Here is a 22,097-nt window from a genome sequence, read left to right on the forward strand (position 1 = left end):
AAAATTAACGTGGAATGTACATATACTTAAAAAGTACTTTATCCATAAATATATAAATCTTACTAACTAGAATTAACTTCTTTTTGTTTGACATACGTTTATACGTCAATTGTCGTGTTTGACAAATGAAAACTTATTTTGACGGCAGAAAAATATTGAATTGTTTTGTGATGTGTTGTTGGTAATCTCATTTATTTAATTAATAATCTATCGTAATGTTCAAATAACGAAATCGAAAATTATTAAAATTTAGTTGAAAAACTTAATTACTCGTATCATTAAAAAATGTCATCCAGCCTCGCGATAAATCTGAAGAGAGCCAGTAAAGTGTACCATGAAGGGGTAAGTCTCTAAATTTTATATCATAGGTATTTAATTTAATTATAACTTATCGAAGAAATCTCATTTATATGTTAACACAAAGACCATCGCATAGTATAGACGTTTCACGACCCAATTTTTTTGCAAGTAAAAAAAATTGTTTTCTGTGAGTTATAAAAATATATAGTTATTCTACAATTTTCAGGAAACAATAGCGGGTGTAGTAGTAGTAGAGAGTAGCAGCGATGTGCGACACGAAGGACTGATGCTGACCATGGAGGGGTCTGTCAACCTGCAGATCAGCTCCAAGAACGCTGGCATTTTTGATGCATTTTCCAATAGCATAAAGGTGAATTTGAATACCTATTGATTTTATTTATTTATCAAACACAAATATAAATTTATTCAATCAATAATTAGTCTCCTATAACCACTTTTGAATCATCTTATCATAGATTTACCATTTACCGCTGATTCAGAAAGCTGTGTGAGTGTTTTTCTGTGACACACACATAAGGCTATTAATATTTTTTTAAGAATTTAATTTGTCCAGTTAAGAAATATGGCACAACAAAGCCTTCCAAACCTATCTACCTACATTACCCTTTATGTACACAGTAATACTCATAGAAATAATGTACAAATTTCCAGCCCATAACACTCGTAAACACATCAATGGAACTAGCTCCAGCTGGAAAGATTCCAGTTGGCATTACCGAGATTCCATTTGAGATGCCGCTACGGGGGAGACCCAGTTCAGCAGGCCCTGGTCTCCTGGAGACGTACCATGGGGTGTTCGTGAACGTCATGTATACTCTGAGGTGCGGTATGAAGAGATCCTTCTTAGCGAAACCTTTGAACGCGTCTTGTCAGTTCTTTGTGCAATATAAACCTGTGAGTATGTGTTTTGTATGTTTTCGATTTAGTTATCATTGTTAATGCAATTTTAGTACTGACATAAGTATTAATTAATATTGATGTAAAAAAAAATTTTTCCTAAAGAAGTTATAGGCTATACCGATAACTTATTAACATTCATAAAAATTAACAAGACATATTTATCATACAAATGTACCATTATAATTAACTAAATATTATAAGTAACAACCGGAAAAAAACTTCCGAAAATTTCGGGGGCAACTTATTTTGGTGTCTATAATTATTTTTTTTTGGCACAACTACAAATAAAATAAATTTCAGTACTTACTACTACAAATCAAAATCTTTCAAATGTAAATAAGTTAGGTGCCAACTTCACATAGGCTTAGTGGTGATGATTTTTTAACACATATTAAGGGTGCTATAACAGTTTTTTAACAAAAACCGCTATTTTACGGTACAATTTTAACTCAAAGCACTTACACGTGAGAACAAAGTAATATCTTAATTTAAAGATAATATATTCAGTTCTACGATCATCTTATAAAAATTGTACGACGTCATACAAAATTGTCACGGAAATACGATTTTCCCAGCACAATGATCGCATAAAATGCAAAAAAATGGGGTCTAAACCGGTACACTTTTAAGAAAATTAAAAGCCTAATCTATCTTCTTACCTATAAATTATTGAGGGATATATAGTCCTTTATAGATTGTGATAATTTTTTTGTATCTAAATCAAAATTTTATTTCAATTATAAGCTAAATTAAAAATACTTGTCGATTTCTTCATACATTTTGCTCTCGCGGGTCGTCAGACCGCGCTCAGAAGCGCTCTTGGAAGGACGGGTGTATCGCTCCTCGTCCCAAAAATAAAAACGAATTAGAAAAAGATTAATGTGCGTATACTGTCGTTTTCGTGATTTGAAATATTTGATACTTTATAAGAGTAAACTGTATAAGTTTCATATTCCAGTTATTTGTAATTTAAAATTATGTTTTAAAAATTATGTTGACTGAGATCCTCTTTTTTTATGGGTTGTTGAACGGATTGGTGGGGTAAAGCAATTTGACAAAACTTAAATCCAAAATGGCGCCGACGAAGATTTGCCATCTTTTCGTCATGGGTGTCATTTTCATGGTTTTTGGGGTAGCTATTAACCAATATGAGGTCAAAAATAAAATCCAAGATGGCGCCGACGAAAATTTTACATCTTTTCATCATGGGTGTCATTTTCATGGTTTTTGGGGTAGCTATTAACTAATATGAGGTCAAAACTAAAATCCAAGATGGCGCCGACGAAAATTTTACATCTTTTCGTCATGGGTGTCATTTTCATGGTTTTTGGGGTAGCTATTAACCAATATGAGGTCAAAAATAAAATCCAAGATGGCGCCGACGAAAATTTTACATCTTTCCGTCATGGGTGTCATTTTCATGGTTTTTGGGGTGGATATTACGCAATATGAGGTCAGAACTAAAATCCAAGATGGCGCCGGTGAAAATTTGACATCTTTTCGTCATGGGTATCATTTTCATGGTTTTTGGGGTAGCTATTAACTAATATGAGGTCGAAACTAAAATCCAAGATGGCGCCGACGAAAATTTTACATCTTTTCATCATGGGTGTCATTTTCATGGTTTTTGGGGTAGCTATTAACCAATATGAGGTCAAAAATAAAATCCAAGATGGCGCCGACGAAAATTTTACATCTTTCCGTGATGGGTGTCATTTTCATGATTTTTGGGGTGGATATAACGCAATATGAGGTCAGAACTAAAATCCAAGATGGCGCCGGTGAAAATTTGACATCTTTTCGTCATGGGTGTCATTTTCATGGTTTTTGGGGTAGCTATTAACCAATATGAGGTCAAAAATAAAATCCAAGATGGCGCCGACGAAAATTTTACATCTTTTCGTCATGGGTGTCATTTTCATGGTTTTTGGGGTAGCTATTAACCAATATGAGGTCAAAAATAAAATCCAAGATGGCGCCGACGAAAATCTGTTATTTTATTTTAGTTTACTTCTTTATTATTAAGAAAATTACACCTATGACGAAAAGATGTCAAATTTTCGTCGGCGCCATCTTGGATTTTGGTTTTAACCTCATATTCGTTAATAGCTACCCCAAAAACCATGAAAATGACACCCATCACGAAAAAAGTCAAATTTTCGTCGGCGCCATCTTGGATTTTGGTTTTAACCTCATATTCGTTAATAGCTACCCCAAAAACCATGAAAATGACACCCATCACGAAAAAAGTCAAATTTTCGTCGGCGCCATCTTGGATTTTAGTTTTGACCTCATATTTGTTAAGAGCTACTCCAAAACCTTGAAAATGACACCCATGACGAAAAGATGTAAAATTTTCGTCGGCGCCATCTTGGATTTTAGTTTTGACCTCATATTGGTTAATAGCTACCCCAAAAACTACCCACACTTGCAAATGTGTTTGCTACGTAGGAAAAGTTCAGATTTAAGAGTATCCTAGGTAATGTGTTATGTGACGAATACCTATAATTTATTTAATTCCGACTATTTTTCGGAATAACATACATTTACTAAGAATTGTATACAATGCCGGATTTAATACAGTGCCGGTAACATCATATGTATGATAATAATTCAACATTTCTTAAAAAGCTTTGATATTGTATACAATTCATAGATTATTATTCAATGAAATAATGATGTAAAATAGTCACACTTTTTTAAGTTGTTTGAATATACTAACATACTTATTAGGATCGTACCTACTAATAAAAGTAACAAAATGAATTTTTAAAGTTCCTAGTAATCTTCTGGAATCAATTTCAATAAAAATACATAATATCAAAAATTAAAAATAATATCAAGTATGAAGATGGTCTATAAAATGGAATGCGCTATGTTTACGTGAGCGTGATATTGCCGCGAACAAAGTTACGTCGTTAGATACCTAAATTTGAGTAACGCAGATTTGTGACAGCGTCCTTAATATCAAAATTCAGTTCCTCATTATAGCGCCCGTCAAACTTCTTGGCAAAAAGTAGCATGGTGGGGGAAGTTTGCGCATCAAGTTTTAGTAAATTTTTATATGTGCAAGCTTCCCCCACTACGTTAAAAAGTGGCCAAGTTACGTGCCGACAACTAGGTACATATATCAATTTCAGCAAGACGCAGCGCCCCAAAAGCCGGTGCGTTGCGAGATCACTCCCGCGACCATTCGCGCGTCGGCCGCCGGCGCGGGCGCACGTGCGAACATGCCACACTTTCAGCTTTACGCAGAGATAGACTCGACTGTGTGCCCGCTGGATAAACCTATTACTGGCAAGGTATAGCATATTTTACTGTCGAATTTTTTTTATTGAAAATTGTTTTCGAAAATAACTACAACTAAGAGATATATCTTTAGAGTCATGGCAAGAAATATGGTATTAAGAGTATTTTCCCTACGAAATTGCACTCATTGTGCACTCGTGTAGTTTGGTACGTTGTAGACTACGCGGGCGAAAATCTAGTTATTAATAAATTTGAATTACCTTTACTTTTATGTGTTGTTTGCGACGTTGTAGGTGATATGGCAAAATAAACACTACTTCACCTAACAGTTATCAAAAAAATAACGAATAAATGTGTAATACTTTCTAGATTCGCGTAGACGATTGTTCAGTTCCAATAAAGTCAATAGAGCTGCAACTCGTCAGAGTGGAAACCTGTGGCTTCACTGAAGGATATTCTAGAGATGGTAAGAAGGATCTTATTAAAAAAACATATTAAATATTGTTATCAACAGTTTTTATTTTAAACATACACCGAGACTGAATTCAGTTACAATTTCCGAAAAAATTCATTAATATTTTGAATAGAAATAAGAATAAATGAAAATTCTCGAGCAAGTAGGTAGTTTTGTTTTAAATATTTAAAAAATCGAAACGAAGATACCTGAGCGTGTCAGGTTTTGCGTATAATTCATGTGGACAAAGCCAGCTAGGAGTAAGTAATGATATGAAATAGATAGTGTGTTTTACTGAACTCTTCCTAAACAGCTGGACCGATTTGAATGAATTTTCTTGTGTGTTTTAATTTATAATTTACTACGCACGTGACTACAGATGATAACAAACAACCACACATAACTACAGATGATAAGAAACAACCACACATGACTAAATATGATAACACAGGAAATAACCAATCATATTGCTTCATTTACAAACATATTCCTCGTTACACATTATCGCACATTATTTGTGTAAAATCGCCCTTACACACGACAGCTGCACATATTATTAAATCTATACTAATATTATAAAGTTGAAGTGTCTGTTTGTTTGTTTGAACGCGCTAATCTCAAGAACTACTGGTTCGATTTGAAAAATTCTTTAGGTGTTAGATAGCCTATTTATCGAGGAAGGTTGTATATCATCACGCTAAGACCAACAGGAGCTGAGCATGTAGGTACATTTGTATGTTTATGCTGTTATTGTTGAAGTGAAAACTTCTTTAGCGGCGTTGAGCACTTTTTCTGTAATGGGTATAAAATCTTAAACTCGCGTCAGGACACGTGACCTGATCGAAAAAGCGTAAGACGGATGGAGAGTAGACAGCTATCCTCTCTACTACCTACGCGCGTTTTCACTTCTGCCGGCACTCCCGGAGTGCAACCCTGTTTTGCTTGTGCAGCGACGGAGATCCAGAACATCCAGGTGGGCGAGGGCGACGTGTGCCGCGCGCGCGACGTGCCGCTGCACATGGTGCTGCCGCGCCTCTTCACCTGCCCCACCACCGCCGCCGCGCACTTCAAGATCGGTATATAATATATATCATACTAGCGACCCGCCCGCTTTATCTAAAACCTAATAACTTATATACTAAAACCTTCCTCTTGAATCACTCCATCTATTAAAAAAATCGCACCAAAATCCGTTGCGTAGTTTTGAAGATTTAAGGGACATAGGGACAGAGAAAGCGACTTTGTTTTATACTATGTAGTGATACACAGGGTGTCCCACTATTGGTATACTAAGCGCGAAGGGACTTGTAGTTTTGCATACACTGATCACGTAAAAAATACTTAAACAACAAATTATATCAAAAAAATTTTGCTAAATTTTTCCTGAAAATCCATGTTTTCTTCTCTAGCTTCGCGCAGCTGGCATATAACGCTTCGCTAATATGAGCATTTTGTCTATGAAAACACATTTTACTGTCGAATTTTTTTCGAATTTTTTAAACGATAGGTCACGTGCTGGTGGCAAAGTTGGACGGGTAGCTTGTAAGGGGTGTACACATAGAGTTTTAAGAATTCGTCTATTTGAAAAAAAAAATGTGTTTGGAATTTTATAAGTATTTTTTACGTACTCAGCGTATGCAAAACTATAACCTCCTTTGAGCGTAGTATACCAACAGTGGAACACCCTGTAACTGTATATTGTGTTTATTTTGTTCGTTTGTTTGTCCGCGCACTTTAAGATCGGTGGGTGTCTATGTTCCATGTGCTATGTGTTTTAGTTCGTTTGTTTGTTTTGTGACGTTATTATGTAGGTAAAATATTGGAATGACGAAATTCTCAAAACAGCCGCACGTGATTTATGGACGGTTTTTTACTTCTAAAATGTCGTGTAGAAATTATTAACAGATCTGTTGGATCGTAGTGCTATGTAGAAATATATTGGTAGTAAGAAATCGTCTAAAAATTGCGTGAAGAATTTTAGAATTTTTTAATTTCACTTTTAAAGATGTTGTGTATTGAAAAAATAAATCACAGTTTGGTTCATATAATAAAATACCTCAAACTCGCGTCCCACTTAACATCCCACTTAAAGTGTGGATTTGTATGAAAACAAAACTAAATTATTGAGCCAATTTTTAACTCTAATCTCAAGACGCAATTTATTTTCTATGTGGACTACATGTCATATAACCAGTTATAAAATTTTGAATTTTCAAGCAACTTAAACAAATGTATTTTGTTTTTGTTTCAGAGTTTGAGCTCAACATTGCTGTGATATTTGAAGACGACTATTTAGTGACTGAAAACTTTCCAATATTATTATTAAGAAGTAGATAATAAAGATGAATATTAATAAATTCTGTTTTATTTTCTGTTACCTTTCCTACTTAATTACCATAAACCTACATATTCCCTACTTAGCACACAATTATACAAATAAAATATAATATTTCCTATACTATGTTGCGTAAGCTACATCACTCCTAAGTATTATCAAAATCCGTTCAGTGGTTTTCGTGTGAAAGAGTAACAACGTTAGGTACTAACTTTCGCGCTTATAATATTTAGAGGTACAACCGACACTTTAAAATTTATTACGTAGAGAAACTCGCCTACACGAACAACTCTGCGTGAACAAATCCGTTCACTGCAATCAGCACTTTGTTGCTGTTGTTTGCTAAGTTTCCTTAGTTAATTGTTGGCGAAATGCCGAAAAAACTAATTTTGGTACTTTATTCAAATCGATTTCATTTCCATATAAAATATTATCGATAATCGGAAACAATAATTGATATGATTTCAGTAAAGACATCTCTACACGTGTCAAAAATCGATGTGTCACAGAAATCATCTTAGGTGGAAAGGAATATAATAGTTATGTAGTTAGTTATTCATATTTGCAATAAAGTTTTACTCACTATTTATTACTATTTTTTCATTCTAATTTTATTTTTAGTATAGCTTCGAAAGCGTAACAGACAAGCAGACTTTCGCATTATAATATAATATTATGTAATATATAAATTATGTTACCGGAAATCATCCAGGTATCCTATACATTGTCTAGGGCTCTAGGCAATTAATGAATACAGAATACCTAAAACATATTATATAGGTAATGTATGAAATATTATTCATTTTATACTTTGCCTAGGTATTCTATACAATACCTAATACGCAGCCGGTAATGTATGTAAAAGACGAGAGCAATCATTAATTTACCTAAAGGGGTTTGGGTATAAACTTGGCGTTGTGATGAACTTTCACGGCCAGTGATGAAACTTGGATATTTTAAAAGAGCAATAAATTTTGAGCAAAGATATTATGAACATAAATCTCGAAACGTATTAGGAACAGAGATATTTGGTTTTGTTTTATTCATTTACCTAGAATCATGGACTAATAGAATCTAAAGCTAGAATCTAGATGATGTATTATAAGATTTTTCTGAGTCTTAGTTTTCTCCTTTATTTATTTAAGAGTTCCAATCAAAACGATGTATATGAACGAAACAAAATTGCGAGGGCCCAGATTGGTGAGCCTTCATCAAATATAAGCACTAATAAAAAATATTATACATAGTTAATATTTTCATGGCTATTCTTCTAATATCACAATAATATAATCATAATATAATACAATTCACTAGCGCCATCTACATCAATATCAGATCAATTATATTTTATTACTGTCACATCTAGCGATGACTAATAATCTGAATTAATTGCACAAGAATTACTGCTAGATTCTAATAGATGGCGCTGTTTTCAATTTCATAATTACTTAATTTACGGAATAAAAGTTAAACATTACAATATGGATAGCAAAAATCAGTGATATTAAATAAAAAAGGGAACTATTCATTTTTTATGTTAAATATAATGTTGCTTTAGCGAAAAAGTTTTATTTATTTATATATGTATAATTAAATCTAGTGGCGCCATCTACATTAATATCCTCTATAATTTATTTTATATCAGTGACATCTAGTGGTGACTAGAAGAATCGAAAATAACAATGACTGCAGCCTCCTTCTAATAGATGGCGCTTTAATCAATTTCATAATTACTTAATTTACGGAATAAAAGTTAAACATTACAATATGGATAGCAAAAATCAGTGATATTAAATAAAAAAGGGAACTATTCATTTTTTATGTTAAATATAATGTTGCTTTAGCGAAAAAGTTTTATTTATTTATATAATTAAATCTAGTGGCGCCATCTACATTAATATCGTCTATAATTTATTTTATCTCAGTGACATCTAGTGGTGACTAGAAGAATCGAAAATAACAATGACTGCAGCCTCCTTCTAATAGATGGCGCTGTAATCAATTTCATAATTACTTAATTTACGGAATAAAAGTTAAACATTACAATATGGATAGCAAAAATCAGTGATATTAAATAAAAAAGGGAACTATTCATTTTTTATGTTAAATATAATGTTGCTTTAGCGAAAAAGTTTTATTTATTTATATAATTAAATCTAGTGGCGCCATCTACATAAATATCCTATATAATTTATTTTATATCAGTGACATCTAGTGGTGACTAGAAGAATTGAAAATAACAATGACTACAGCCTTCTTCTAATAGATGGCGCTGTTATCAATTTCAATATTATACGATTCATGAAAAATAATGCTTATATCTGTGTAGCATATTATTATTAGTCTGTGCTTATATACTAAGCACTAAGAAAAATATATATCCAATTTTTAATGTCTTCTATCTGTGCTACCAAATTTCAAGATTCTGAGTTCACGATCACGGGAAGTAGCCTGTAGGTTTTGAGTTATGATACCCTTGCGAATGTCGAAATTTGCGAAAATTTTCAGCATACGGCTATATTTTCTGGATTGCGTTGTTATAGTAGTTTGATTTTATTATAGGGTAAAGATATTATAGACCTGAGTTTTTGTTGTAGTACATATTACGTTCATGAGTAAAGGGGTTGTGAGCTTAATTTTTTTTTTACATAATGTAATTCAAAATTCTTGTTTTACGTAATTATTCCTATTTGTGTTACAAGACGTTACTTTGTACCAAATTTCAAGACTGTGTTGATGGGAAAGTACCCTGTAGGTTTTGGTTTCTCTACGAATGTCGAAATTTGCTAAAATTTTCAACATAAACGGCTGTATCTTTGCAGCATTGGCTATAAGTTTTATTTTTTCATAGCATCAAGGGACTGTAGACTTTAGCTCGATACCTCCCACTCGTTCCTGAGAAAAAGGGTGTTGACAGACAGACGGACAACAAAGTGATCCTGCAAGGGTTCCCTTTTTTGCCTCCTGGAGCTTTTTTTTCAGATCTGATGAAAATAAGATTCGGCAAATCGTGGCAAAATATTGCTAACGTTGCAAACAATTTAAGTTTCAATGGTAAATCTAAACTAATATTATAAAGCTGAGGACTTTGTTTGTTTGTTTGAACGTGATAATCTCAGGAACTACTGGTCCTATTTGAAAAATTCTTTCGGTGTTAGATAGCCCATTTATCGAGGAACATTTAGTGTCAACTTGAGTGTCAATTTCGAAGCTAAAAATATTTGAAATTGCTGACAGATCTAACAAACAATTTTTTTTTAACTAACTGCAAAAATCATTATTAAAATAGTTACTTAAAAGATTTTTTTATTTTATTTTATTTTTTTTTATTTAACTTATGAAATTAAAATCCGAACAATGTGAATTTTTTTAGAAATTATAGTCGACAAAATGATTATTTTCACCAAGATATTTGACTTAATTGAATGGTCTAGGGACTCTTGACATGTTTCCGAAGAAACATCTTACGTTACTAACTCACGCACTCTAGAACTTTTTATTCAATGGACTAATAGTTTTGATTCCACATTGTGTTTTTCATTCGTAAGAATTTAAGCATGCAATTTCCATTACTTGCCAACTTTTTTTTTAAACTATGAATAAATAAAACACAAAATAGTATAGATAATTTATTGTTCTATTAATATCTCATATAATAAATTATAATTCACAATCTAATAATAGACTTATAAATATTTAGATCTAAGTGTATCTGTACAACGTAATGTACAAATGTTCAATATGATATTTTCTTTTAAAAAATAATAAATACAATATCTGGTGAAATATACTAAAGATTATACGTAGAACCCCGTTAAGTCGAACCTCGATAAGTCAAAAACCTTGACCTATCTCGAACAAAGCAACGTTTTATTTTACAACCTTTACAACTTGATCATTAGGAATTTATTACCTCTATTGTTCGAACAAAAATAAGTTACCGACTTTAAGAACTTGCCGACAATGTAAGTACACTATTGTTTCTTAGAAAACATTTTAGGATACGATAATAAATTTATGACTCACGTAAACACGCTTGCTTGGTGTCAGGTGTTCAATTTTGATTTCCTTTCGACTTAAATACTGTCAGAAGTAGTTTGGTTCTACTGCAATACACATCAATTAGTGCAACAGTCAACATGAGTGCTGTGAAACGTAAAATAAAAACTTTGAGTCTTGCTGAAAAATTAGAAGTGCTCGAAGCTTTCAAGAGGTGTCAAAAAAGAAAAGATGTTGCTGAACAATTTGGCCTACCAATGAGTACTCTTTCAAGAATAATAAAACATGAATCAGATATCAAGAGAAAAATACAAAACGGTCAAAGTTTGTCCTGTAAAAGACGACGAATTGCAAAATATCCGGGCTTGGAGGAATGCTTACTTAAATGGTTTGAGCAGTGTCGTAGCCAAAATATCAGTGTTAGTGGACCACAGTTACAAGAAAAAGCCCAAATATTTTCTAAATCATTGGGAATCGTTAATTTCAGAGCCAGTAATGGATGGCTAGGAAAATTCAAAAAAAGAAAGGACCTTTTTTTTAAAAACGTTTGTGGGGAAAGTGCAAGTGTCAACATTATCGATTCAGTAGCTCAGAAAACTGATACTAATGATTTAGATGACATAGAAGACGTGAATAAAACAATTATCGATTCAGTAGTTCAGAAAACTGAAACTAATGATTTAGATGACATAGAAGACGTGAATAATACAATTATCGATTCAGTAGCTCTGAAAACTGAAACTAATGATTTAGATGACATGGAAGACGTGAATAATACAATTATCGATTCAGTAGCTCTGAAAACTGAAACTAATGATTTAGATGACATAGAAGACGTGAATAATACAATTATCGATTCAGTAGCTCAGAAAACTGAAACTAATGATTTAGATGACATAGAAGACGTGAATAATACAATTATCGATTCAGTAGCTCTGAAAACTGAAACTAATGATTTAGATGGCATAGAAGACGTGAATAATACAATTATCGATTCAGTAGCGCAGAAAACTGAAACTAATGATTTAGATGACATAGAAGACGTGAATAATACAATTATCGATTCAGTAGTTCAGAAAACTGATACTTATGATTTAGACGACATAGAAGACGTGAATTATACATGCGCTCCATGGGTTTCCATCCAAGAGGCGCGAACGGCATTGAATACCTTACGTAATTTTATAGAGCAAACCGGTAACTCTAAAGAAGAATTTTCTGCTATTTATATATAAGACAATGATATATTTTTTATTTTAAAATGATTTGAAGTAATGTTGATTTATAATAAATAAAAATATGTTTGTCACCTCTGCAAGTTGAATTTTTATTTATTTTACCTCTCTTTCAAAATTGATAAGAATAAATCTCAAACTGTTTATGTCGAATCGAAATCCGCCTAAGCCGAAATACTCCATAAGTTGAAAATTCTCTAACTCGAATTTTTTGGCGTCTCCCTTGATATTCGACTTATAGAGGTTCTACTTTTATAAGTAGACGACATTAAACACCATGATAACCGCAAATTAAGAATCTAATTCATATATTAATGCTCTCTTTGTGAAAACGCCCTTAAATGTTGATACTTATTTATTTAAAAGTAATAGTCACTGAAAATATTTTGAAAATTTATTAGTGTATACGTATTAATATCGGCATTATATTTTACCAGTTCAAGCATGCATTTATAGCAAAGTATTCGGAAAAAGATGCAATTTTATTGATTATTTTTCCGACCCAAATATCGACCAATAGAATTGCACCATTCGACGTCACGTGGTACAACCTACATGGTATTATACTGATAATTTTTTGAAAATTTTCTCTGGTCGTTGACGTCAAACTGACAAGTTCAATTCAATTGTGAAATTATTGGCCGACATTTGGGACGGAAAAATAATCTCCCGAATACCACACGAGCTTCAAAATTATCTGGCATTTCCCTCAAGGTTCCCTGCAAACAAATAAAGTCGTCAAGTTTTTCAGGAAAAATCACTCGCGCTTCGCGCTCGTGATTTTTTAACCTTGACTAGAAACTTGACTCCTTCATTTGTTTGCAACGAACCTATCGGAAAATACCCGATAATTTTGAAGCTCTTGTGGTATTATAAGTGAATGTATGAAAATAGATAAATTACGTATTTTAACATCATTCATACTGAAAATTACAGACATAAATTTATTTTAATACGAATATAAAAATGCAACATGTGTTGTTGCATTACATTGTATTACATCTAACATTTTCTGATAGGAAATAAAGCTAATGAACCTTAATGACAAGTTAAAAAAATTCGCCATAGGAATAATTACAATAACACACCGCCAAAAATTAACAAAACATCAAAACATTTATGACACTTAAAACTACTATTAAAGAGCTGTTCGTCATTACAAATAACACAGGAACTCAAAAACATTGAATTCGGCAACACTGGGGGGTGCTGCAAGGATCCATTCTGGGTCCTTTGCTATCAGGGCGATTTTCAGGGCGATTTGCCCTCTTCAGTAGGTAGCTAACGCCGCCCGTCAATACGGGCGGGTCATTAGGAGGGCAAATCGAAGCTACGTATCGTCAAGTGGGTCTTCGTTTAGTTCGTAAATATGAGCGCGGGGGAGGGGAGCAGGGGGAAGGGGGTGCTAAGTCCTTTTAATCTTAATCTATAACAGTGAGTTAAGTATCGGCGGAGCGGGTCTTTTCGAAGTTCATATAATATGAACGCGGAGGGGGCGGGGGAGGGTGTGGTTCTTTGCACTATATATTTTACAATGATGAAGTAAGCTACGTATCAAGTGGGTCTTCTCGTAGTTCGTATATATGAGCGCGGACGCGGGTCACAGGAGGTGGTGGGCGGGGACGGGGGGTTCTTTGCTCTATATGTCATGTCAAGTGAGTCTTCTCGCAGTTTGTATGAGTGCAGAGACGGGTCGCAGGTGGGAGGGAGAGGGGGGTTTTCTTCACGTTACACGTTCTACAATGGTGAAGTAACTTAAGTATCGTCAAGTGGGTCTTCACGCAGTTGGTATATGAGCGTGGTGCGTGTGCGGGGGGCGGGGGCGGGGGCGAGCGCGGGGCGACGGCGAGTTTCACACGGGACCACGTTGTTGCGGCACACGCCATAGAACTGCTGCGGGCGTAGGTTGCGTTTGAGCGCGTCGAACCTATACGTAGAGACATATTTTAATTCGTCATTTAAAATAATGTAAATGCAACACTGATTATTTATAATTAAATATTTGGAAACATATTGCTAATTTTAGTTAAAAAATATAGTTTTCTGACAAGAAATGAAGTAACTATCCAAGTTTCCACCTTAGTGAGGAAAATTAACATTTTTGATGAAAATTAAAAAAAAAATCATGAATTGTTTTTATTTTTTACTAAAGACCTTAAAATGAGCTATAATTCTTCCATTTACAATATCACAAAATTCTCCATAGGTTTTGAGATATTTAATGCAATACCAAATATCCCTAGACTTTGTTGATGTGTGTAAACTAAACTTAAAAAAAATATATATTAAAAACTTTGTTAATGTGTGTATGTTGATGACTTTAATGGATTTTAAACGTGATTTATTCAAAAAATAATATTTAACGAGACGTTCAGTCGACTATTCTACTACTATTTCTCGATTTCCTGGTTAGTTAATTAACTTATAAATGGAATAATTCGTCTATTTTAACTTGTATGAGTTCCCCATTACCTCCAGCCCACGTGCGTAGTGCACACGGCACACAGCGCCACGGTCCAGGTGTACCCCGGGAACCAGGAGTACTCCGCGGAGGGCGGGCCGCTCAGCTCCGTGTGCGAGGTGCTCACCACCGTCACTATGTCGTGCATGTAGCCCCCTACACAACAATTATATATATTTTTATCGTATACATACATCCATGTTGGTAGTATAATAAAGTATTTAATAAATAAATAATCTGTAACGATCAAAGACAAAATACAAACCGAACTAAAACCAGGAAAACGGTATAATTACACCTATCCATAAAGAATGATATTCAGTTCGCAATGTAACTAGAGACTTTATTATATTGGAAAATAATATGTAAAAAGCTAATCAAATTCTTAAAATCTAACATGCTATTGTCTGACGTATACTTTGAATCGCGTAAAGCAATCCTAATGGAAGATTCCCTGAGCCACCTTAAATACTTAATTTCATCTCACTTAGATAAAAGCAAAGCTTGCACAAAAAAAATCCCATTGATCTCAAATAGGCTTTTGACACTGTGCCTATACGAATTTTGCTTCGGAAACTTGAATAAATAGAAATAAGAGATTGTGCATTGTTTTGATTTTAGAGCTATCTAGCAAACAGGACTCAACAATATAAAGAAGAATGTTTTCTCAATAAGTCTAATAACATCTCTTTTGGGGTTCCACTAGGTAGCAGTCTGGGTCCCACTCATGTGGAAATAGAACATACACGGCAGAATTACTGTAAATATACATCGATTTAAATTACAATATAGCAATTGCCTTTTGCTTTCATTAACTTCACCTCTATGTTTAAAAGTAACTGACAAGTTTGCACGTAGCCGACTAATTAGATTTTATCATACTTTAATACTTAACAAGTATCGGTGACAATACAATCATTTCAAGAGTTTCAGTGTGTTTAAGTTCTTCTTTAAATATATTAATTGTTAGTTTTTTGGTAAGAACATAATTATTTATTCAATGTACATAAATTCACAGCATACAAAATACGTAAACATACCTAAATTAGTATAATTTGAGTGGACCCCCTCACTGGACATGGCGAAGATGTGTTCCCGCTTCGCTATTTCAGTAGAACACGATGTGCAACATAACACATTGTTCTGTAAAACAAAATATAAAACCAATCGCTTATTTGGAAACAATACATAAATAAAAAACAATTTAGACACGACGATCGCCTCAACTAGGAATATAAATATTTGTGTGAAACGAAAGAATTAAAATTCAAATTATGCTTATTTGCAAAATGTAGTAACAAATTACAGATGTTTTAATTTGAGTTCATTATGAAATTATAGTGTAAATTTTATATTTAAGTTTATCGTCATAGTCCAATTCTGTTAGTGTTTTAAATCCTACTAATATAATATGTAGTTGCGAAAGTTTGTGGGGATGGATGAATTTGTTACTCTTTCACGATAAATCTACAGGACGGATTTTGATGAAAGTTTACAGTAATAGAGAATGTACATCAGATTAACATATGAGCTATAGAAATACATGAATTTGCTTTCGGATTCTTCCTCGAGAAAAACAGCGCGTAGTGTTGTATACTTAATGATAAAAAAAATTATACAAAAATCAGCAATAAGTCATCTTAACGGACACTAAACTTTTTATTCTATTTTTTTAAGCCAACACTTGCCAGTCGGAACTTACCTTTTGTATAAGCCGCACCTCCATGTGCAGTCGCAGTAGTGCGTCATCCACTATGAACAATGCGAGTCTTTCCTTTGGTGAAAGTGTCATGTTCGATGCCGTCCAGAAGGAAAGTGACACTGGGTCTTCTGGGATTGGCGCTATAATTTAAAAGTACGAGCTTTAAAATAGTAATTATTTGTGAAAATTATTATTATTTCAGTTTGAGTTGTTTGAGTTTAAGCGCGGGTTCTCTTTTATCTGGTTTTGTCGTATTTCACATAGACAACTATTAAAGTGACAGATCCCTGGTTTAAAGTTAGACTGTGTTAAAATTGTTTTGTGGTAAGACCATGTATGTTAAAATAATGGTAAGTTATTACATACTTTTAACAATATGGCTGAAGTATTCCTGGATAGTTTGCCGCATGCGGTGGTAATCGAAGATATCGTATACGAAGAGCGGCCATGGGGTCTGTGCAGCGTCCATGTTGCGCAACCTAGTGTCGAGCCTGCATATAAAATCTTTCTATATATAAAAACACTAGCTGTGCTCTGCGGCTTCACCCGTATTGCTCCGCTCCTGTTGGTCTTAGCGTGATGATAAATAGCCTATAGCCTTCCTCGATAAATGGGCTATCTAACACCAAAAGAATTTTTCAAATCGGACTAATCTGACAAATTTGAACGCACTAATCTCAGGAACTACTGGCTTGATTTGAAAAATTCTTCCGGTGTTGGATGGCCCATTTATCGAGGAAGGCTATAGGCTATTTATCATCACGCTAAGACTAGCAGGAGCAGAGTAATGCGGGTGAAACCGCGGAGCACAGCTAGTGTATGTATATTTCACTTCAAATGCCTATCCACCCTATCCACCATGCCACCTGCTATCTAGAATTTTGTACTACATTCCTTTTTTTTATTTTTAACCGACTTAATTTGCATATTATTGTAGAACTTGTTATAAGATTGAACTTATTTCATGTATGGAGATGAGCGTTGGTATTCGTGCCACAGCTCTTATGCTTTTACGGATGTCATCATAATTAAAGTTTATGTACAATTTGTTATTATGTTCCAAATAAAGAATTTTTGAGTTTTGAATTTGAATGCAACTACAGTGAAACTTGGTTAAGTGGGACCTGGATAAGTGAGAAACCTCCATAACTGGAACTCATGCTGAGGTCCCAACAGTTTGGCACTGAATTACCTCTGTTAGTGGGACGAGGTAAACCTCTATATCTGGGATTTGTTCTTTCGATTTATTATCATAGTTACCTCTATAACTGAGACAGCGAGTAAATTTTATATACATAAACCTCTGTAACTGAGATAACATTGTTTGTTTACTTATTCTTATTCTACTCACAAATTCCACAATTAATTCCAAGTACGTAAGTACAAATTTTGAGCTTCAATTACCTTCAGTTTTAGTTTCGCTTAACTATCATACAGATGTTTATTTGAAAAATGACAAATTATTATTGGAATCCTCTGTAAATGAGACAGATATTTATTTATACCTGTATATCTGAGACACTGGGTAAGTGGAATACCTCTATAAGTGAAACGACATTGCCGGTCCCTTGATGTCTCACTTAACCAGGTTTCACTGTATATCAACATTCTTTCTATATTTTATATGTAAAAGCGTGTACTGACTGCGTGCGCTGTCGCCGCCAGCGGTCGAGGCTGGGCAGGCGCGCGGGCCGCAGCGGCTCGCCCAGCTGCACCTCGGGCAGCACGCGGACTGCCACCATGCGCATCCTGACATTCAATAAATCAATATTTCAGCATTGAGATATACATATGGAGACGACACCGCCTACATCACTTATGTTCCGCTCAACAAACGCCATATGGCGTAACTGCACGCTCATTTTTTATTTGTTTTAAAGTGAAACGCATCAAATATGCCTTCGTGTGTGTTACGATATTGCACAAATAATACAAATAATACGGAAAAGTGCAAAGGAATAACTTTCATCGGTAAGTACCTAACTAGATAATAATTTTTAAAACTTAGTTAGAGCAAAAAAATGGCGCACAGATTTTGTTCGTGGTGTCTCCTCCATACGTAGTAATATTATCTCAATGTATTTCTGGACATTTTTCACACACGGCACAATCTGATCCCATACTAAGCTTTCGCTCGTGTTATGGAAACCAAACGGCTGATAAACATACATACATACATACATATATAATTTCAAATAAGTACATAATATATAGATAATTAAAATCCAGACACGAGCAAACATGTTCATCACACAAATGTTTACCCTGGGTGGGAATCGAACCCAAGACCACTGGCTTGGTAGGCTGGATCATTACCAACCATTATATACCAATCGACCTATTATTGCAATCTGTATCTTTTATATAGCAACAATTAATATAACATGTGAATATAATAGCTGTGAATTTTTATTTGTGGAAAGCGATGATAATTTTGTATAAAAATAAAAATAGAATATATTTAAGAAAACGCTTGGAGAAGCTTTTGGTCGATGAAAGAGCTGATGAAAGGAGACTTGCCTCTTTCACTAAAGCGAAGGCTCATGGACATGTGCATCTTGCCCATCCTCACCTACGGTGCACAGACCTGGTCATTGACTGATCGCCAAAAGTCCGCACTTGGGGTTTGCCAAAGATCAATGGAGCGCAGCATTTTGGGCGTAAAGCTTTCTGATCGCATTCAAAATAGAACGCTGCGCTCAAAAACACAGATTGTCGACGTAGCTCATAAAGCTGCCGAGCTCAAATGGAACTGGGCTGGACATGTTTGCCGGATGTCCGAAGAGTTGTGGGCAAAAATCACCACTATGTGGATCCCCGACAATGGAAAAAGGCTGCGTGGAAGGCCCAAAATCAGATGGCGCGACGAACTGGACTCTCATTGTAAGGAATGGGCTAAAATTGCTCACAATAGGAAGACATGGACGAAGGGAAGAGAGGCCTTTGCCCAGCAGTGGGACAGCCATGGCTGAATAATAATAATAATAAAAAATTTAAGAAACCATAGAATGTTGTTGTTTAAGAACCATAGGATATCGATTTATCAGTGCATATTATAAAAAAAAGGTTTCTGGCTATGCCTGTTAAGTAATTGTTACTGCGTTTTCACATTTCTGTAAATCTGTATATCCTGTATGGTTACTAATATATATATAGAAAAAAATAAATATGTAAACCAAACTATAAAACAGATATGAAATACGCACACCACAATACCAACAAAGGAAAACCAAACTAAAACTCATACTTATTACAAAAAATTCATACCTATGATAAATATCTATAGGCTGTGAATATTTCGGCATTTCAAGGAATCGAAACCTGTGATTGGCTCTTGCTTTGAATGTGAGGACCTGAGAGGCCACATCTGTTCCACTCGCTTCAAACACTTCACAGAGCACCCCATAGCCAGATATTACTGTACCGCTTTCGCTGTAAAATATTTTATTTTATTAGCTTCCAAACAGCTTATACTACTATATAAGAAACAAATTATTCAAGTACAATTAATATTGTTCTATGTAAAAGCCTATTGTTATATGGATACACAAATGTTTAGAGTGTGAAAGATATTAAAACAAATAAAAATAGTGTTACCACAACAATAAAAAAATACAATAAAAGAAAATAATTTGGAAAATCCAAAAGTGCACGCCTCATAATTTTTTTTTAATAAATATTTATTAATTATTATTTTTGTTTATTTAATAACAATTAAACCACATCGAATCAGACCCTGAAAAATGAAAGGGTTCTATTCCTGAGCATACTCAAGCGTAAGAGAAAAAAAAAGACTCGATTAGTAAAGTATTTCGGTCGCTATAGTGTTAACAAGAAAAAGGATCCGCACATACAGACACACGGACGTCCAAGACAGAACTTTTTTAAACTGTTTTTTAACTAGTTTAAATAACAAAAATGACATCAAAAATATCATGAACGTTAAAAATAGTGTTTTTTCTTAATATGTGTGTGTATGTATTATCTTACAAGTGCAATGTATGATACATAAAGACATTTTAAGTTTGAAAAATCAGATGTTTTGCACGAAGTGACAGTAGTACCCACCTCAACGCTTCGCTTGAGGCGTGCAATATACTTATGATCACAAGATTCGACATAAATCCATATGTTTCAGGTGCTATGCAGAGCAGAGTTTTTTCAGTAAACTATATTTAGGACAACTCTCATTTCTGCAGGGAATAAATAGTTGACCGATCTGATCTGACTGACTGATCTGTTGATCTGCTTGCAAAATTTTAGCAATTTTTACACAAAACAATCATAAATTTGCTTTAGAGAAGTAGCAGATGAGTTTTAAAGGAAATATTAATATAGTTATTCAGTTTATCTGGTCTTAATTCACACCACCTTTACTCAAATCAGTGAAGAAAAAACATGATAATAAAACTGTGAAAGAATTATTAACAAGTAAATACTAATTATTACATCATACTTTATAAATTATATATTGTTTATATATATTACATATAATCTTCAAAAGTACAGGAAAAATCTTATTTATAATGAACAAAGTCTTAATTCAAAAGTCACTTACTCAGGACAAAGCAATCCAAACAGCTTATCATTTGCCAACGTCTGAGCTAGCACAGCAGCGTCCTGCGGGTTAGTGAGCAGCATAGGAACAATCTCGCCGGGAAACACGATCCCATGGTGCGCAGTTACAGGGACTCTGCCTGTCCATCCTGGCTCTAGTACACAACGCCCACTGACTGCTACAAGCCCTGTTCCCATGTACTGTAATATTTTAAAAATAATATTTAACATTAAGCTTCATAGTAGTGGTTGAATTTATATATTGACCTAAAAATAACGGATCGGAGTAATTTATAATAATAATAGCAGATTCTGATAAGGTTCAATTGGTACAATCGCAATATTTTTTCTCGAATTTACCAGATCACAGCCAAATTTATCGGCTACATTAATACTAGGGTTATGTGAACCGGCGCTTTAAAAAGACAACTCAAATACACTGTTTTGGACTTACGGAATGCGAAGCCGCGAGCGATATATCAAAATCCTCCTCATCGTTGGTATCATTATCATTTTCATTTTCTTCAGCCATTGATTCATCTCCATCTCCTGCAGCGTTGCGTTCATCATCACCATCCCCTGATACTGAATAATATATCTTTTTATAAAAAAGAATTTCTCAGCACAGCAAATAAATAATACGCAGAAAATATGTTTATTTACACAAACCATTGTCTTCCATGATTCTTCTTAGAAGCTCGCGCAAAAGAAATGTTCAAATTTTATCTTACACCTAGTAAAAAAATAATATGCCTGAGATAAATATAGCAATAACAACATGCGATGAGAAAATCCTAGAAAATCAGAAAAGTTATTTTTTATTTTTATTTGGAAATTTGACAGACGTAAAATACAGAGTACATAATAATGTCAACCATATGTCA

General features: G+C 34.0%; 3 protein-coding genes across 4 annotated transcripts; 2 read left to right on the top strand and 1 right to left on the bottom strand.

The window, feature by feature from the left end:
* Positions 1 to 138: 138 nt before the first annotated feature.
* On the top strand, positions 139 to 7,281 carry LOC149896987 (vacuolar protein sorting-associated protein 26C). The gene is made up of 7 exons (XM_090116807.1): positions 139 to 342; positions 527 to 670; positions 973 to 1,215; positions 4,362 to 4,523; positions 4,840 to 4,936; positions 5,875 to 6,000; positions 7,176 to 7,281. The coding sequence occupies exons 1-7, from the start codon at positions 286 to 288 to the stop codon at positions 7,259 to 7,261; spliced, it is 915 nt and encodes a 304-aa protein (XP_089972933.1). The 5' UTR covers positions 139 to 285; the 3' UTR covers positions 7,262 to 7,281.
* A 4,117-nt stretch (positions 7,282 to 11,398) lies between these two features.
* On the top strand, positions 11,399 to 12,570 carry LOC149896988 (uncharacterized). Its single transcript, XM_090116673.1, has one exon. The coding sequence runs from the start codon at positions 11,399 to 11,401 to the stop codon at positions 12,491 to 12,493; it is 1,095 nt and encodes a 364-aa protein (XP_089972799.1). The 3' UTR covers positions 12,494 to 12,570.
* A 544-nt stretch (positions 12,571 to 13,114) lies between these two features.
* LOC149896989 (protein cereblon-like) lies at positions 13,115 to 22,053 on the bottom strand. Of its 2 annotated transcripts, none has more exons than XM_090116671.1 (10): positions 21,883 to 22,053; positions 21,668 to 21,798; positions 21,215 to 21,414; positions 19,924 to 20,088; positions 18,301 to 18,405; positions 17,023 to 17,135; positions 16,657 to 16,796; positions 15,995 to 16,097; positions 14,966 to 15,110; positions 13,115 to 14,420 (listed from the first exon to the last, which is right to left on the bottom strand). In XM_090116671.1, exons 1-10 carry the CDS (start codon positions 21,893 to 21,895, stop codon positions 14,249 to 14,251), a joined length of 1,287 nt encoding a protein of 428 aa, XP_089972797.1. In that variant the 5' UTR covers positions 21,896 to 22,053; the 3' UTR covers positions 13,115 to 14,248. The 2 variants fall into 2 exon arrangements, with proteins under 2 accessions (XP_089972797.1, XP_089972796.1); XM_090116670.1 differs by having other exon boundaries at positions 17,023 to 17,147.
* Between the last annotated feature and the right edge of the window lie 44 nt (positions 22,054 to 22,097).

This window comes from Colias eurytheme, chromosome 26, assembly GCF_061535395.1.
Source record: "Colias eurytheme isolate Ceu_HAF_F1 chromosome 26, ilColEury1 Martin Lab GWU primary, whole genome shotgun sequence".
In the NCBI taxonomy this organism is placed as follows: Eukaryota; Metazoa; Arthropoda; class Insecta; order Lepidoptera; family Pieridae; genus Colias; species Colias eurytheme.

Excerpts from the sequence above, each read along its gene's own strand:
- LOC149896987 (XM_090116807.1), top strand. The coding sequence starts at position 286 with ATGTCATCCAGCCTCGCGATAAATCTGAAGAGAGCCAGTAAAGTGTAC. Across the intron at positions 343-526 it reads GTAAAGTGTACCATGAAGGG|GAAACAATAGCGGGTGTAGT; the intron begins GTAAGTCTCTAA and ends TACAATTTTCAG. Across the intron at positions 6,001-7,175 it reads CGCCGCGCACTTCAAGATCG|AGTTTGAGCTCAACATTGCT; the intron begins GTATATAATATA and ends TTTTTGTTTCAG.
- LOC149896988 (XM_090116673.1), top strand. The coding sequence starts at position 11,399 with ATGAGTGCTGTGAAACGTAAAATAAAAACTTTGAGTCTTGCTGAAAAA.
- LOC149896989 (XM_090116670.1), bottom strand. Across the intron at positions 20,089-21,214 it reads TTTGGATTGCTTTGTCCTGA|CGAAAGCGGTACAGTAATAT; the intron begins GTAAGTGACTTT and ends AATATTTTACAG. Across the intron at positions 14,421-14,965 it reads ACTACGCACGTGGGCTGGAG|GTTCGACGCGCTCAAACGCA; the intron begins GTAATGGGGAAC and ends CTCTACGTATAG.